We start from the raw sequence: 16,106 nt of genomic DNA, 5'->3' as shown, positions 1-16,106 counted from the left end.
CATCTTTTTACCAAAAGGCTCCACTTATGATTTTCATTCAATTAATAAATTTAATATAATAATATTATTATTAAATTTTCCAACAATCTCCCACATAAATGGAAATTGACTCCACACTATGCAAATGGCAATGTAGACACTAGAGGAAAATTCAGTAGAAAAAGTACCGCATCGGAATAGGTAGTTTTTGGCTTTGAACCTTTCGTAGTGAATTACTATTGGATTTACGTGGCTAATCAGTGAACGCGATGTCTTGAACTGCTCAGCCGTTTGTGTAAACCAAGATAATAGTAATCATACAATACCCTTCCAGACACCTTGTGGTTGCTCGGTTGTGTTCATTTTGGCCTTGAACAATTCTCAGTTTCTTATAAGTGCTTTTAGAGAATTAAGCCATTCAGAAAATTCTCATAGAAACAGCCATATTCCTCACTTAAGATAGGTGACTTCCCATTAAGAGTATCCTGCAATACCCCACTTGTTATTTCCAAGTATAGGAATCATTAAAAGCAAAGCTTATCCTAAACACGTTGCAAATAACACTATTACATCATAGGATATGGGTAGGAGATTATCTCCACAGTGTTCCCATTGAATCATCCACAATTCGGTTGTCCCTTTGAACCTAGATCTCTAGTCAGCTAGGTTGGGTTTTATAACTCTCAAGACATAGGCTTTTAACTCATTCCCTTTGATGATGCAACTTACTTTCTGGTCAAACCTTTAATTAATTTGGATCCATTAGGTTGATGACTATCTCTTATGGTGCACACTTCTAGTTATAAAATTATATTTCATTCGAGAGTAGTTGTTTTCCAACATAATTCCTCCAAACATGTGTTCGGACTTGATAAGTAATTTGCTAACACTTGAGTAAACTCCCCCACATTTAAGGCATTTGCTAGAAGATCTTCAACCTTTCAATACCTTAAAACGTCAATTATAAGAGATGGTCGCCATCTCTTTCTAGAAGCAAATTACTTTTACATTCTTTTTAAGTATATTTCATTTCTAAAAAATAGCTAAGCTACCCCCACAATTCCCTCACATTGTGGTTGCTTTTTAATGCTATCAATTACTCATTCATCATACTTAAGAAGTAAGTACCAATGAAGGTATTGTCTCTTTTTCTATGTTCACTTCTAGCTTTCAAGCCTCACAAGTCATTTCTATGAGAAGCACTCCTTTTACATTCAACTAGGTATCCAGACCTTTTGTTTCTTGAAATTAAAACCACACTCATAAAATTAACCACATTCATAAAATTAATCACAACATTATTATAATGGTTAAGGCTACAACTAAAGATGTGTCCACTACGGAAGCTAATTCCAAAATGTCACCACACTACTAGAATTTTGGCTAAAAGCCACCCTTTTCATTAGTGTCTATTGTCAAGTGTGGACACTCTCATTGGTGGCAAACCTCAGTGGCCACCAAGTGCCCACTAAACTAGAGAACATATCCTATGTAGAGGACTTTACTGTAACAATGGCTACTAATATTGCATTGGTGTCATCTGCAAACAATGCCCTAATTCACATTGGTGGCAAAGTTGTGAAATAATATTAAGAAAAAAAGGATGCCTCCACGGGCACCCAGATATGAATATAATATTTCCTTTTTTTTTTTTTTTGGGTGAGTAAACAAATTGTAATATCTTTGATATAAGAATATACTATAAATTTGCATAACTGATCTTTCATACAATTTTGAACAAATATTAGGAATTAAACTTTGAAAAGTGTTTGAACACTTTGTTTCCAAAGAGCTTAATCATGTTATGCCAATCTTACACGTGAACTTCGCTATTGTTGAGAGAATTGACCTTTTTAACTGCTGCATCAACGTTATTTTTCTGAGCAAAACCTATGGTGAAGGTTACAAGATACTTTGGCATGACAAGTAAGTCCTACAAGTTCCACCTTCAAAAGAAAAGGCTAAGATTAGAGAAAAGTTCTGAAAAAATAATCCAATTCTCAAACACAACAGGACATGTCATTCACACTAAAGTTAAGAGTAGCAGGTGCACACCTCCTTGGGCAGACCCCATAGTCGGTGAAGATAGAAATCCGACTTAGATGCAATGATACCAGGCGCTAGGCTTTCAGTCCCTCGAGGATTAGTTGGAATCCAAATCTGCTTTGCAATCAGAAGTCCCTCGAGGCTTTTAGACCCCATACACTAGTAAAAAAAAATGTTTGCACGACGGAATCTTGCGCGACGCACCAAATTTCGTCGCGCAAAGTATGTTTGCGCGACCTAAAAGACAAAGCGTCGCGCAAACAGCCTTTGCGCGACCCAGGAACTTGTGGGTCACGCAAAACACTTTGCATGACGCCAGCCTTCGTCGCGCAAAGTACCGTCGCGCAATATCTTGGCGCCAAACAAAGAATGTTTTACCGCTTTTTTGCCAACTTTGCGCGACGCATGTGCACATGCGTCGCGCAAAGGTGTTTTGCGCGACGCATGTGCAAGTGCGTCGCGCAAAGTCAACGACTTTTCTTACTCCACTTAATCAGTTTGGGAGGCAGAAACTGCAAACCCAGTTGCAGCAGCTACCTCCCTCCTCCATCTCTCTTCAAAACCTTCTCCAATCAATCCCGTTGATATCAAAGTGAGTCAAATTTCACCTTGTTTTTAGATTGATCCCATTTCTAAGTTCTATTTGTTTGCGGAGAAAATGAGGGAAATGATGATTTTATTGTTTGCTCCTCTCTCTGTTTTGTTCCTCCAATTCCAACAAAACTTAAAAATTTATAGCAATATAATGTAATGATTGTGTTCATTTGTAGCAATATAACTTGAAAATTTGTAGCAATACACACACACACACACACACACACACACATGTGGTTTGCACAATTAGTTATATTTAACTTGAAAATTTGTAGCAATACACACACACACACACACACACACACATGTGGTTTGCACAATTAGTTATATTTCTCTAGAACTGTAAAACTCATTTACATACTGCTTTTTTCTTTGGTTGGAACTTGGAAGGACATGGTGGTGACAAATCTTGTTGGTATTATATGTTGTTAGGGAGGTCTCTGGGATGATTATAAACACCTGTCAGTAATTAGCTCACATTGCTTTTAATGCTCTGTTTCATTTATTATTGCAGTCTAATAATTTTGATTGGCAGTCTAATAATTTTGATTGACAACTTGCCATATTATGTACTTTTATTCTCCCACTCTTTTGATACTGCAGAGAGGAAGAAACTTCTAGATTACTGATCATATTAGTCTACTATGATGTTGTGTTGTTAAAGAGTGATTCTCTACTAATTCTTTTCTTGAATTATTAATGTTCAGGTTGTTTTTCTTGAACCTGCTGATGCTCAAGCAGCTTTTAAGGGTTTAGCATATAAGCGCTACAAGTAAGTGTTGCAAAATATTGTATGTAGGATCCATTTTTCATGTTGTATCCTCTTTGTTGGGGGTTTTGTGTGTTTCTTTCTTTTCTTTTTTTTTGGGAGGGGGGGTGGTGGTGGGCGGAGTGGGTGGTGGCTGCTGCCTGCTAATATTCTCATAGTTTTGAAACAGAAAATTCAAAATGCATTTCCACATGATGAAGTTGTAGGTTTTGTTGTAGGGTGTGGTCCGTGTGGAGAGTATACTTAGGATCAACATATTAAAAATAAATTCCAGAAAATAAGAGGAATATCATCTTTTCATAGTTCATCAGTAGAGTACATAGGTGTTTAAATAGACAGCAATACACCAGTTTTCCTAGTATTATTCTCTAGAATCATCCTTATTTGAAATGTTCATGATTAGTAGTTTTCCAAACCAGAACCAGCTTGTTTCTCAGACTTAATAGAGTCAATGCTAGAGGGCTTGAGTTAAACACTGTGTTTCTAAGCCCTTTAATTTTCGCATTAAGTAATTGTCATTAAGAACCTTAAGGATAGTAATTGGTCACAATGCACATTTTAGTTCAATTCAAGTTTCCCTTCACTTTTATAAACTGCTGCAATTATTTACTATCATCGTCATCATAATTTACATGGTTTATGATATCTTGCTATGATTTTAAAATATTTAAGAATTATTTTATTCATCTGAAAAGTTCAATAGTCCCATGTAATACCATGTGTCCTAATGGTTCTCAAGGGGTTCACAACCGAGAGAAGAAGAAAAAATTCCAAATGAATTGATTGAAATTTATATTGTGGGCGAGGATTTATATTAGAGGCTTATATGAAAGAAAGTTCATTTTGACTCTTGAGTACCCCAAGGTGTTTGTGAAACAGTCATGTAACCAATCCCAGTCTTTGGGCTTTGTTGAGTTTGTTTCCATATAGGAGCTGGTAGTAATTACTCTAGCTCTTAAGGTACACTACCATTCATTTGTAAATTTGTGTATAATTGTATAAAGCCATCTGGCAACAAACAAACGGCGGAGAGAGTCAAAGTTCACCCTTGCTTACAGTCTTTCTTGCATAAACTTAATACATGGGAAAACATGTATATGAATCATTCAAAGAAGTCAGCTTAAGCTTTAACATGAAATTTTTTGCAATGTTAGTTAGATACCTGAACCAAATAAGTTGCACCAACTCGGTTGAAGCGGAGATCCAACATCAATTCCAGCATATTTTTGGCATGATGAAGTGATTCTTGTTGCAGTTTGTTCATTGTACCATTTCCTGGGAAACAATGAGGCCAATAAACAGTTAATACTGCCCACAATTCCTGGGAAAATGTTTTAGTAAATGTTTTAGTAAGTGAAGAATGTTTAACAGAAAGGCTGCTAAATACTTTCTAGTCCAGAAGCAACACTTTTGAATCTAAATAAGCGTAGGCTAGAAATCACACGCTATTAGTAGTACCTAACTCATTGTGAGAAAGGTCTACCATTGCAAATGTTTTATTGGCATGCAGGGCATCCAACAATGGCATTAATGAAAAGTCTTGCAGTCCGCAATCGGACACATAAACATCATCATCTGAAATCACACACACACACGTGCACGCATACTTTTCTAGTTATTTAGCTGCTTTTATAATGTAATGATGCTTCTGAGTGTGTTAGTGGTATGATTGTGTTCATTTGTCTGAATAATGTACATTTGGAGCTTAAATTTTTTATTAATTCATTTTTAATTTGAATTTTCCACCTTGCTTAGCCGAAAAAGAAGAAAAAACAGTTTTTTTTAGCTTAGATTGGTTGGATGAACTGGAGTAAAAACTACTTGATATGAAATGGAACTTAGAGCTAATCAAGCTACAATTATTAAGCAGCACGTTGCTTTGTGGAAATAGACATATAGCAATAAGAGGAAATATCGAATCCTTTGTTGATTTTTTTTTTTTCTGTTTCTACACCCATTATTATCAATTCTTTCATGATTTCTGTTATTAGGAATTCATGAAAGAATTGAGAACAATGGTGAGATGTTAGGAATTCATGGTGAGATGTTATGTAGATGAGAGTTTTTAACTTCTCATTCCTGTTATTGCTGTGTGGCAACTCAATTTGGCTTTATCTTACTATGTGATTCTAGGAAGCTAGTGCCATTCCTTTTGCTTCTCTAACTGCTTGGCGAGCCCTCGTAAGTACTGCTAGGAAAGCTAAGGGGTATGTTATCTCGGATATTAACTTCCTTCCTTTGATGTATCATGATTCTTTTGTTAAAGCTGTTGTCATCAGGAAGCCATTGTCATTTTCTTTCTTTTTTTCGATTGCAAAAGCTGTTATCGTTTTCACATGGGGGTAAATGTTTCTTTCAGTAATGAAATTTGTTTCACTATACTAGAGATGTTGAACTTTTGTGTCCAAACTTTTACCATCTTCCCAGCATTTTTTAGGTAAAAGGTATAAAAGAAAGTATGACATTTATTTTTGATGCTGTGTCTTTACGAAACATGGATTGAGAGGTAGCTGAAGCTTTATATTATTTTGGTGTAGGGATTTGATTATTGTATCTTATCTCGGTGGAAGCTATCATTAACAATTTTGCATCCTTTTGTTATTGCATCTTATCTCTACAGCCAACGGCTGTTAGTTGTGGGTGGTGGAGGAGTTGTAGGTTTGGCCGCAATTCAGATTTGAGATGTCACAGTGTACGTAAATCACTTTATTTTCTTCGCTATATTAATTTTTATTAATTTATTTTATTTTATTTAGTTTTAGTAATTATTGTGATTTAGTTTATTTGTATGCACATATTTTTGTACATCACCTGCAAAATTGTTTTGTGTTGTACGAAGTTAATATTACTTAACTTCGTACAATTTTTTTTCTTCAAGAAAAGCTTAGTTTCCCGTTTGAGAATTAGTTGGATTTCGTGCATGGATGCGAAAGCATGACTGCGGTCCAATTAATTCTTGAATTGTCCCATTTTTTGGACAGTTTGGGAATGCATAGTTATGTGTTGTAATTTGCGGTTCATGGATTAGGTTTCGATAATGGAAATTTTGGTAACATTTCCTGATGTTCTTCGAGTACACGGTGGATATTATGTATCTACGGCGTGCACTTGAAGAACTATAAGGAGATGCTGCCAAAATTAACCCATGTCGAAGTTTAATCCATTGGAATCGTAAATTACGGCACATAACTGTGCATTCCTGAATGGGATAGAGCCCTTACCGGAGGAATAAGGTGACAAGACAATAGTTGAATTTGTTGTAATTCTTGTCCTTTTATTGGGATTGCAGACAAAATGGACAGACAGTGGATACATAATCATAATAGATGTGATGTTGAGTACTTGGATGGAATAGAAAAGTTCATTGAATTCGCAACTAGTCATAACATAGGTTCAACTCATATCCGATGTCCGTGTAGGAGATGTCACAACTCAATGTGGGAGACATTCTCGAATGTTCGATTTCATTTAGTAAGAAATGGGATGATGGAGACGTATACTACTTGGTATCATCATGGAGAACGATTAGACCAAGCTTCGTCTTCATACGTGACACGAGTGGAAACTGTTGAATCTAATGTGGATCCTAATGAACAAGTTATGAATATTCTAAATGACGTTTATCCATATGCCTCGAGTAACACCAATCAGGAAGGGGGAGATGACGGTTGTCCAACCATGGATAGTGAGGCATTCAAAAACTATGAAAAACTATTGAAAAATGCGAAGCAAGAATTATATCCGGGTTGCGAGAACTTTTCGGTGCTCACAGCAATTGTGGAGTTGATGCATGGCAAGATCAAGTTTCGTTTGTCAAACAAGTGTTTTGATTATTTTTTGGGAGTTATCAAGAGGATGCTTCCAAAGGAGAATTGTTTACCTGAAGATCATAAAAGTGCCCAAAAAGTGTTGAAGGGTCTCGGATTGGGGTATGAAAAAATTCACGCATGTGTAAATAATTGTATATTGTTTTATAAAGAGAACAAACAATTGGATAAATGCCCTGTCTGCAATGAGCCGAGGTTTAAAATGACATCACAGAATAGAAAGACCAAGATTCCACAAAAAGTAATGCGTTATCTTCCATTGAAGCCTAGGTTGCAGCGATTGTACATGTCGATGCATACCGCAACCGACATGAGATGGCATAAAGAAGGACGAGTAAATGATGATGTTATGAGGCATCCTGCAGATGGAGAGGCATGGAAAGCATTCGATCGAATGTACCCTGATTTTGCAGCTGACCCGCGCAACGTCAGATTAGGACTTGCCACTGACGGATTTAATCCGTTCGGGGTTTTAAATCAAACCCACAGCACTTGGCCGGTTGTCGTATTTCCTTATAATCTGCCACCTTGGAAGTGCATGAAAAAAGAATACATGATGTTGACTCTATTAATTACTGAAGATCCAGGAAAGTCCATTGATGTTTATTTGCGGCCGTTGGTTGATGAGCTAAAAGATTTATGGGAAAACGGTGTTTGTACGTACGATAAGTATACTGGGCAGATGTTTACCATGCGAGCGGCAGTGATGTGGATAGTAAACGATTTTCCCGCATATGCAATGGTTTCTGGGTGGATGACTAAGGGTTATTTGGCATGTCCAATATGCAAGGAGAACGTAACATCTTCTTGGCATGCAAGAAAAGTTTGTTATCTTGGTCATCGTAGATGGCTTCCTTGGGACAATGAGTGGCGTCAGAACGATAAAGCTTTCCATGGCACAAAAGAGACTCGGCCAAGACCAAGAGAATGGTCCGGAGATGAGATTTTGGATCAATTAAACTGTTTGGAATTTGGTCATTTCGGCAAAGGGGTCAGTAAGCCTAGACCAACTACACATCTGAACTGGACGCACAAGAGTATGTTATTTGAGCTCCCGTACTGGTCAAAGTTAAAAATGAGACACAACCTCGATGTTATGCATATTGAGAAAAATGTGTTTGATACTTTGGTCGGGACAATTCTAGACATTGAAGGAAAAACGAAGGACACGATCGAAGCTCGCCTCAATTTGGAATGAATGGGCATTAGGTCATCCTTGTGGATGAAGAGAGTTGGTGGTACATTGAAGAAAGGCCATCCTTTTTTTACAGTTAAGCCGAATGGGAAAAAAGAGTTTTTCAACTTTATTTCTTCTGTAAAGTTTCCAGATGGGTATGCTTCTAATATCTCGCGTTGCGTGAACATGAGAGGGTGTAAATTTTCAAACATGAAGAGTCATGACTGTCATGTGATACTACAACGCCTTCTTCCGGTTGGTATTCGACACTTATTGCCTCTTGATGTGGTGAAACCAATCGTGTTGTTGTCGAGATTTTTTTCGCAATTGACTGCAAGATGTTTGCGGAAGTTGGATGTTAAACAATTGCAGGACGACATTGTGAACGTTTTATGCAAGTTCGAACAGATATTTCCCCCAGCTTTCTTCACAAGTATGATTCACGTGATGATTCACTTGCCAGATGAGGCATTGCTTGCCGGACCAGTGAACTATCGATGGATGTATCCAATAGAAAGGTACTTAATTAAGCGTCTATATATATAACAGATTCATGATCAACGAACACTTTGAATTATTTGTAGCATACCTTTTATTTGTGCAGATATCTTGGTGAGTTGAAAAAGTGTGTTCGAAACAGGGCAAAGCCCGAAGGATCACTTGTGGAGGCATGGGTCGCATATGAGTCACTTACTTTTTGTGCAATGTATCTTGAAGATGTTGAGACAACTTTCAATCGTCCTCAACGCAATAATGACGGTGGTGTCAGAAAAGAGAAACTGTTTGTTTTTGCCCAAATTGCACGACCATTCGGCAATCCTGTAAAAGGTGAATCATTTACCAAAAAGGACATGGAGATAGCACATTGGTTCATACTTAACAATTGTGATGATGCTTTGCCATACCTTGAAGAGCATGAACAATTGATGAAGCGGGAACATCCTTCACATTTATATGCCAAGAAGCACCGTGACTTGTTTCCTTCATGGTTTCACACACATGTAAGTTGTATGTGGTCTGAATTGAGCATATTTTCCAACTTGTTCATGCCCGTCTTTAAATTTGGTTACACTAACAGGTTAACTTTTTGTATATGTTATATTAGATGAACAAATTGAAGGCATTGAATTCACCCTCTTACGATGAAGAATTATATAACTTGGCGAGAGGACCGCTTCACGTTGAATTGTTCTCAGGTTGTCATGTCAACGGGATCAAGTTCTTGGGGGCAACACGTGATGACAAGTTGTCCACTCAAAATAGTGGTGTTCATGTCCCGGGTGCGGGCGACAGTGAAGACATTGATTTTTATGGCAAACTAACTAGTGTAGTACAATTGCTTTACAAAGACAGGTGTCAAGTGATACTATTTAAGTGTCTTTGGTTTGATACAAACCCACATAACCGAACAAGTGTTAAGCGAGACCATGGTCTACTATCAGTAAACACTACGAGACATTGGTACGATGAAGACCCATACATTTTGGCAACAATGGCGAAACAAATATTCTATCTAGACGACCCTAAAGCCGGCAATGGTTGGAAAGTTGTTCAGAAGATTGATCGAAGAGGGCTATATGATATTCCAGAAGTAGATCATGATGACAATGACGACAACGTTGCTGACCAACAGTTATCATCTTCGATAGAAATTGGTGAAGAAACACTCCGGGATACTAATATTGTCCAAGAACCGTTTGACGTACCTGGAGTTCCCGAATTTGAAATATCAATTGACCTTGGTGATCTGCCTCAATACAATGCACTGGAAGAGGCAAACGAAGATGAAGACGAATGGGAATCTGAAAATGATAGTAGTGAGGATAGCGAGAGTTATTATTGTAGTTCGGATGAGGATTAATATAAACTTGTAAAGGATAGCGAGAGGATACACGCATGTTTCGAGTTGGCTTGGATGTCTTCGAGGTAAAAAACCACACCTAATTCCTTGTTGTATTCAACCTTTTTCGAACGCTATCTCTGATATTTGAGTGGTTTGTGAATGAAGTTGCATTAGGATGAGCCTTACATGAAGCCTGGGCTTGCCGAGTTGAAAAATGTTGTTGTGGTACCTCACATTGCTTCCGCTTCCAAGGTAATTACCGTCCATATTAGTTCAAACACATTAGGGAATGAGCTTTCTAATTTTAAGAACATAAAGATTTGTTACCTTATCAAACGAGGAGCTTTCTGATTTTAAATACTCGTCCCCTGATTTTAACCTTTTTCCTGTTGATTTTATGAATGTGAGTTTTTAAATTGCTACTTTAAAAAACCAGGGGATAACGGTCGACCCCATTTTTCTTACTGCGGATCATGTTCTTGGGATGATTTTTATTAAATTTTTCTGTAGATCTGCTTGTCATTTTTGTTTCTGTGACAAGATTATCATGAACTGCTGTAGAGATGTTCTTATGTTATTCTGACCAAGTGTGTTATGCATTTTGCTCTTGGCATCCAAAATTGACAAGCTTTTTGTTCTTGGTGATGTTTGATGACTTAGTTTGCTTTAAACGAAATGTAGGACACAGTTGTTCAAGGATCGCTTGTGTTAGTAAAGTTAGAAGGCAGGGTTCATTACTAGAGAGAGCATATGCCTGGGAACAAGTACAACGGTAATTCAGCCCACATCCCACCAACTCGAGTTGAACGGCTCTTGAGAGAAAGGGAGCTAAGGAAAAATAACAAGGCCTTAAACTTGGATGAAACATTTGAACCTGAGTTGTAGTTAAGAGAAGATGAAAACTCAAATGCTGCCCATGTTGAACGATTCTTGGAAGGGGCTGCAGCTGCAAGGGCGCTTAATGAGGGATACGAAAACCAAGACCGGAGGCCTAGCAGACAACAACTGTTGGTTGTGGCGAACAGGTTACCTGTCTCTGCAATTAGAAGAGGTGAAGATTCATGGTCTCTGGAGATGAGTGCAGGGGGTCTGGTCAGTGCACTTTTGGGTATGTGGTGTTTTAACTCTTCTTTAAATACTGATAATCCTTTTTCGAAGTGTCTGTTCCTGTGTGTATCATTTTAATACAGGGGACAAGATTTTTAGTTGTGTTGATATCCTTTTCATTTTAAGATTATGAACCTAATTTGTACTGGATGATTTTTTCCAAAGGTGTAAAGGAGTTTGAGGCAAGGTGGATTGGTTGGGCCGGGGTAAATGTGCCGGATGAAATTGGACAGAAGGCTCTTACTAGAGCTCTTGCTGACAAGGTTCAAAATTTTGTCATTCATAGATATGGATTCAGCTCATTTTCACTGATTGATGATGTATACAACTTTCGGTGTAAATGTTCATGAAATTTTAAAATGGTTGTTTTGTTCCTTGCAGAGATGTATTCCAGTTTTCCTTGACGAGAGCCCCGCAAAACAAATGGTTGTTTTAGTCAGAACCAGAGCCCCGCAAACAGCCTTGAGCTGGTTCACTTCACTCAACATCTCCAGGTGTGATTCTCTGTTTCCTGGATGAATTACTGGATTTTGCTTCCTGGGTTTTGTTGTAAATGTTTAAAAAATATTTGGGTTGGTGTTGCTTTGAGGATTATATGCAATTTTGGATTTTGGGTTTTCTTGTTTTGTTGATATCTGCCTTTGTGGTTCAAAAAAGTCGCAATCTTTTGCTCTGTGTGATCGAATGTTTTGGTTTGTTTTTGGATGATGATGAACTTGATTTGTTTAGGCTGATTGATCGATGCCGATGATTTTTGTAGACTCGGATAACTGGAAATATGTGTGTTTTTTTAATCATCGTGGATGGTTTGTTTTGGTCTGCAGTTATGAAAATTTCCATCCTTGTTTTGTCTTTAATTGGATCGATGTTCCCATGTCATCAACCTCTGTAAAATGTTTTGCATTTGGCTTTTAACTCAAAGACATACTGTACTTGTAAATTTGTGTAATTGTCGATGATAAGAGTGGAATATCTGTATCTGATGATGTTTCTGTAGTAGCATTTGTTATGATTGAACAAAAATACTGGGGGATTGGTTTTAGGCGGCCATATTCCTGCCGTATAATTGAAGAATTTGACAATTTTTGTATGTCTTACTTGTAATGGCGTTTCTAGCGATAATCTTTACAGTTTCGGTTTCCCCATTTTATGGCAGATCTATTCATGGGGTACCCTTTGCAACCGATGAAGTGGAAGAGATATCGGGTTCACAGCCTGCTGAAGTTCTCAACTTGGGTATGTTCACACATTTTAGCAGTATGTGTCATTTGCAGTTGAAATTGGTTCCCATGAAGTGCTCCGCACTCAGAACAGTCATTGGTCTTGGAGTTATAACTGAAGACTAAAAACTTGAACAATTTCCTTGCATCAACTTTTTTGATAGTATTTCCTTTGTTAACTTTTAATACAATGGTGTGTGGACCTCTTCATTTAAACTGACTGGGAAAAAAAATTAAGGAATGAAATCTATTAAAAAAGAAATGTCGTATTTTTCCAGTGCAGGGTAAATGGAAGAACACTAATAGATGGAACACAATTTGGGATCCTTTAAATGGGGAGCCATTCATTAGAGTTTGTGAAGTTGATGAAACGGGAATACAGGTATGCCTGCAGATTGTAGTGACCGTAAATATATCTTTTGCTATTTATGACCGCAACTATTTTATTTTTAATTGTTGAACTGGTATTGCAGCCGTTTGTGGAGAGCTTGTCCAGGTGCCCGAAACATGGTCTTCACAATCCGTTCAAAGCACCAGAGAGGTTTGTGTTTATTATCATTATGTTCCTTTATTCTCATTCATTTGTAGGCATCATGTGTTTCCTTGGATTTCACAAATAGATATCATATCAAGGCATATAATTTCAACAACTTTTCTGTTAGAGTTTGATAGTGATATTCTTTAAAATTTGAAAGCAAAATGAAACCGATAATCCATTTTTTTCAGGTATCTTATGCTTGGGGACATATCTGCAAAGGCAGGTCACATGCTTTCCTTGCCAAAGGTAACAATTGTACAGCAGACATTATTCTTGTTCTTTTACCTTTTTCCTGTATTTGAATTGAGACTTATGTAGTTCAACCTTCTGACATATATGGTAGTTTCATTAATAATTTTATGATTGTATGGCTGTCAGGTTTCTGATTTCTTCACAAGATTAATACAAAGGGTTGCTCCAAAGAGTTACCATCAGGCTTCTGGTGAAGTTTATGTCACTCAAAAATTTCTTGAGAATTTCTCCAGCGATCAGGTACATTCAGCGCAGTTGACCTTTATGTTTTCGGTGTATATATGAAATGTTACTGTACTCGTATACCTTGTCCCACATGGTATAGGCGTAGAATAACATTTCATTTATATACTCTCGGTTTAAGCACAGTACAATTCCACTGCTGTAATCAAATTCACATAAAATCCTCTTTCAAGTTTCGTTACTATCTTGGTTAACACATATGTGGCAGGTCCGCTTCCTTGCAAGATCTTTTGGGGTGCCTGGAAATCATCTTGGACAGCAAAGTCATGGTTTCCGTTGGCCTTATGGTCCTGTAAGCATCATCTTTGAACATACTTGGTTTTTTTGTTTGTACCCCCAAAACCTTAAGCTCTTAGAACAAATTTTGTTATTTTCATAGTTGGATATGATAAACGACTCGTTTTGCAGGTTGCAATCATTACTCCCTTTAATTTTCCACTACAAATTCCTGTACTTCAGTTGATGGCTGCACTTTATATGGGTAACAAACCAGTCCTCAAAGTTGATAGTAAGGTATGCTAGGCTAACATTCTGAGTCTAAATCAATTGTTTGATCTATTTGAAACCCTTTATAGTTAGCTTTTAGATACTTTTTTCTCTTTGCGATCTCTTCTCGTTATAATTTAACTGGTGAGCAACATTTTTTTTGTAGGTAAGCATTGTTATGAAGCAAATGATGAGGCTGCTTCATTACTGTGGGCTACCGACAGAGGATGTTGACTTCATAAATTCTGATGGGCAGACAATGAACAAGCTACTATTAGAGGTTGGTTCAATGTGCAAATAAATTATTTTGAAACTGTGCAATAATCTCTGGAAGAGACCGCTCATAGCTTTCATCCACATATTTGCGTTCCTAGAGGTTACACTACTAACTTATGACGTGTTGATTGAATGAACATTTTACTTCTATTGTGTTAACAGGGAAATCCACGAATGACCCTTTTCACTGGTAGCTCAAGAGTGGCAGATAAGTTGGCTGGTGACCTGAAGGGTCGTGTTAAGTTGGAAGATGCAGGATTTGACTGGAAGATTTTAGGGCCTGACGTTCATAAGGTTTCTTACAACAATTTTATGTTTCTAGAGTATACAACTCTTTCTTTGTAGAGTCACGTCTGTTATTGATTTATCCGTTTCCATTTCTTATCGCAGGAAGACTATGTTGCATGGGTCTGTGATCAGGATGCATATGCATGTAGTGGTCAGAAGTGCTCTGCACAATCGATGCTCTTCATCCATGAGGTAAGACTTTCGATTTGATATCGCGATACATACCCATCATCAAATGCCTAAAGATCGAGTCCAGAAAGGGCCTCCTGATTGCAATCCTATTGCGCTTCCTCTTTGTTCCAGCGTACTACTTCACAGGAAAGTACGCTGACCAAGGGTGGATGATCTTGCTGACATCAATCTTAGGATTAACAAATGGTTATCTCACTATCTGTGTCATGACAGTGGCACCCAAAGGCTACAACGTACGTAACCTGTTCCGAATATAACATATGTTTTCACGGTTTCTAATGAAATCAAATCAAAATTAATTTCTGGTTGTTTGATTTGCAGGGACCTGAGCAAAATGCCTTGGGAAATATACTTGTTTTGTTTCTTTTGGGAGGCATATTTGCAGGGGTTTGCCTTGACTGGTTGTGGCTCATTGGTAAGGATAAATTCTAAGGAGCAAAAGTGTGGGATTGAAGAAAGAAAGTTGCTCGTTTGAATACTAATTTCGTGCTTCCGATGGATTGAAGAACGATTAGGAACTACGAATTGCAACCGTGTAAATGATTTGCTTTGGGTGTATAGTTTGATATACCTTGTTTAAAAATCCATAACTTTTCATGTCATTGATTTGTAGAACTTTTATTCTTACTTGAATGAGAGAGAGATATGCAGTGTGACATGAAGATATATTGCGGCCAAACATTATACACAGATCTTACTATAACTAAGCCGCAAATAAGCAGGAAATTTCGTTGACCCAGTCATTGACTCTCTACCGCGTAACAAGGGCATATCTGATAGAGAGAATATACTTTTGGTTATACTCAAGATTTTACTTATTCACCTTGCTAATTTTGTACGGAGGGTAAACTGTAGCACTAGTAGAAAAATCATCAAAATTTTAAGTGATGATGTTATTGACCTTGCTCAATATTCGTGTTACCAGTGCGGGAGTGCGGGAGTTTAGGGTACCTTTACAACTTTTAAATAGAAAATTAAGACGGAATATGACGGGTGCGGCAAATTTCTGTTTTTTTGTTTCTCTATGCATGAATGTTCCATCATTCCCGTTTCTCTATGCATGAATGTTCCATCATTCCCGCTAGGCCTGGCAATTTCTGACACGACCCGATAACCCGACACGACACGACACGAAATTAACAGGTGTTTGGGTCGACACGATAACGAATCGAGTCGTTATCGGGTAACCCGATAAGCACCTGTTAAGATAACGGGTTGGTTCGGGTATACACGTGGGTAACACGATACACGATAAGCAGAATATTATTT

At 37.6% G+C, this 16,106-nt stretch overlaps 2 protein-coding genes across 2 annotated transcripts; both read left to right on the top strand.

The window, feature by feature from the left end:
* The first annotated feature begins 6,874 nt into the window (after window positions 1-6,874).
* On the top strand, window positions 6,875-8,413 carry LOC125473143. Its single transcript, XM_048575551.1, has one exon. The coding sequence runs from the start codon at window positions 6,875-6,877 to the stop codon at window positions 8,411-8,413; it is 1,539 nt and encodes a 512-aa protein (XP_048431508.1).
* A 1,875-nt stretch (window positions 8,414-10,288) lies between these two features.
* On the top strand, window positions 10,289-15,503 carry LOC125473142 (probable aldehyde dehydrogenase). Its single transcript, XM_048575550.1, has 17 exons — window positions 10,289-10,318; window positions 10,410-10,487; window positions 11,121-11,343; window positions 11,508-11,605; window positions 11,724-11,836; window positions 12,499-12,578; window positions 12,841-12,944; window positions 13,036-13,103; window positions 13,289-13,346; window positions 13,479-13,592; window positions 13,804-13,887; window positions 14,004-14,108; window positions 14,248-14,361; window positions 14,520-14,651; window positions 14,748-14,837; window positions 14,949-15,070; window positions 15,159-15,503. The coding sequence occupies exons 1-16, from the start codon at window positions 10,289-10,291 to the stop codon at window positions 14,988-14,990; spliced, it is 1,533 nt and encodes a 510-aa protein (XP_048431507.1). The 3' UTR covers window positions 14,991-15,070; window positions 15,159-15,503.
* Window positions 15,504-16,106: the final 603 nt, after the last annotated feature.

The sequence above is a fragment of a genome, unplaced genomic scaffold (assembly GCF_019419815.1).
Source record: "Pyrus x bretschneideri cultivar Hongxiangsu unplaced genomic scaffold, Pyrus_bretschneideri_v1 Contig8, whole genome shotgun sequence".
Lineage (NCBI taxonomy): Eukaryota > Viridiplantae > Streptophyta > Magnoliopsida > Rosales > Rosaceae > Pyrus > Pyrus x bretschneideri.
The sequence above is the reverse complement of the archived record's forward strand: the minus strand, read 5'-3'. Positions and strand labels throughout refer to the sequence as shown.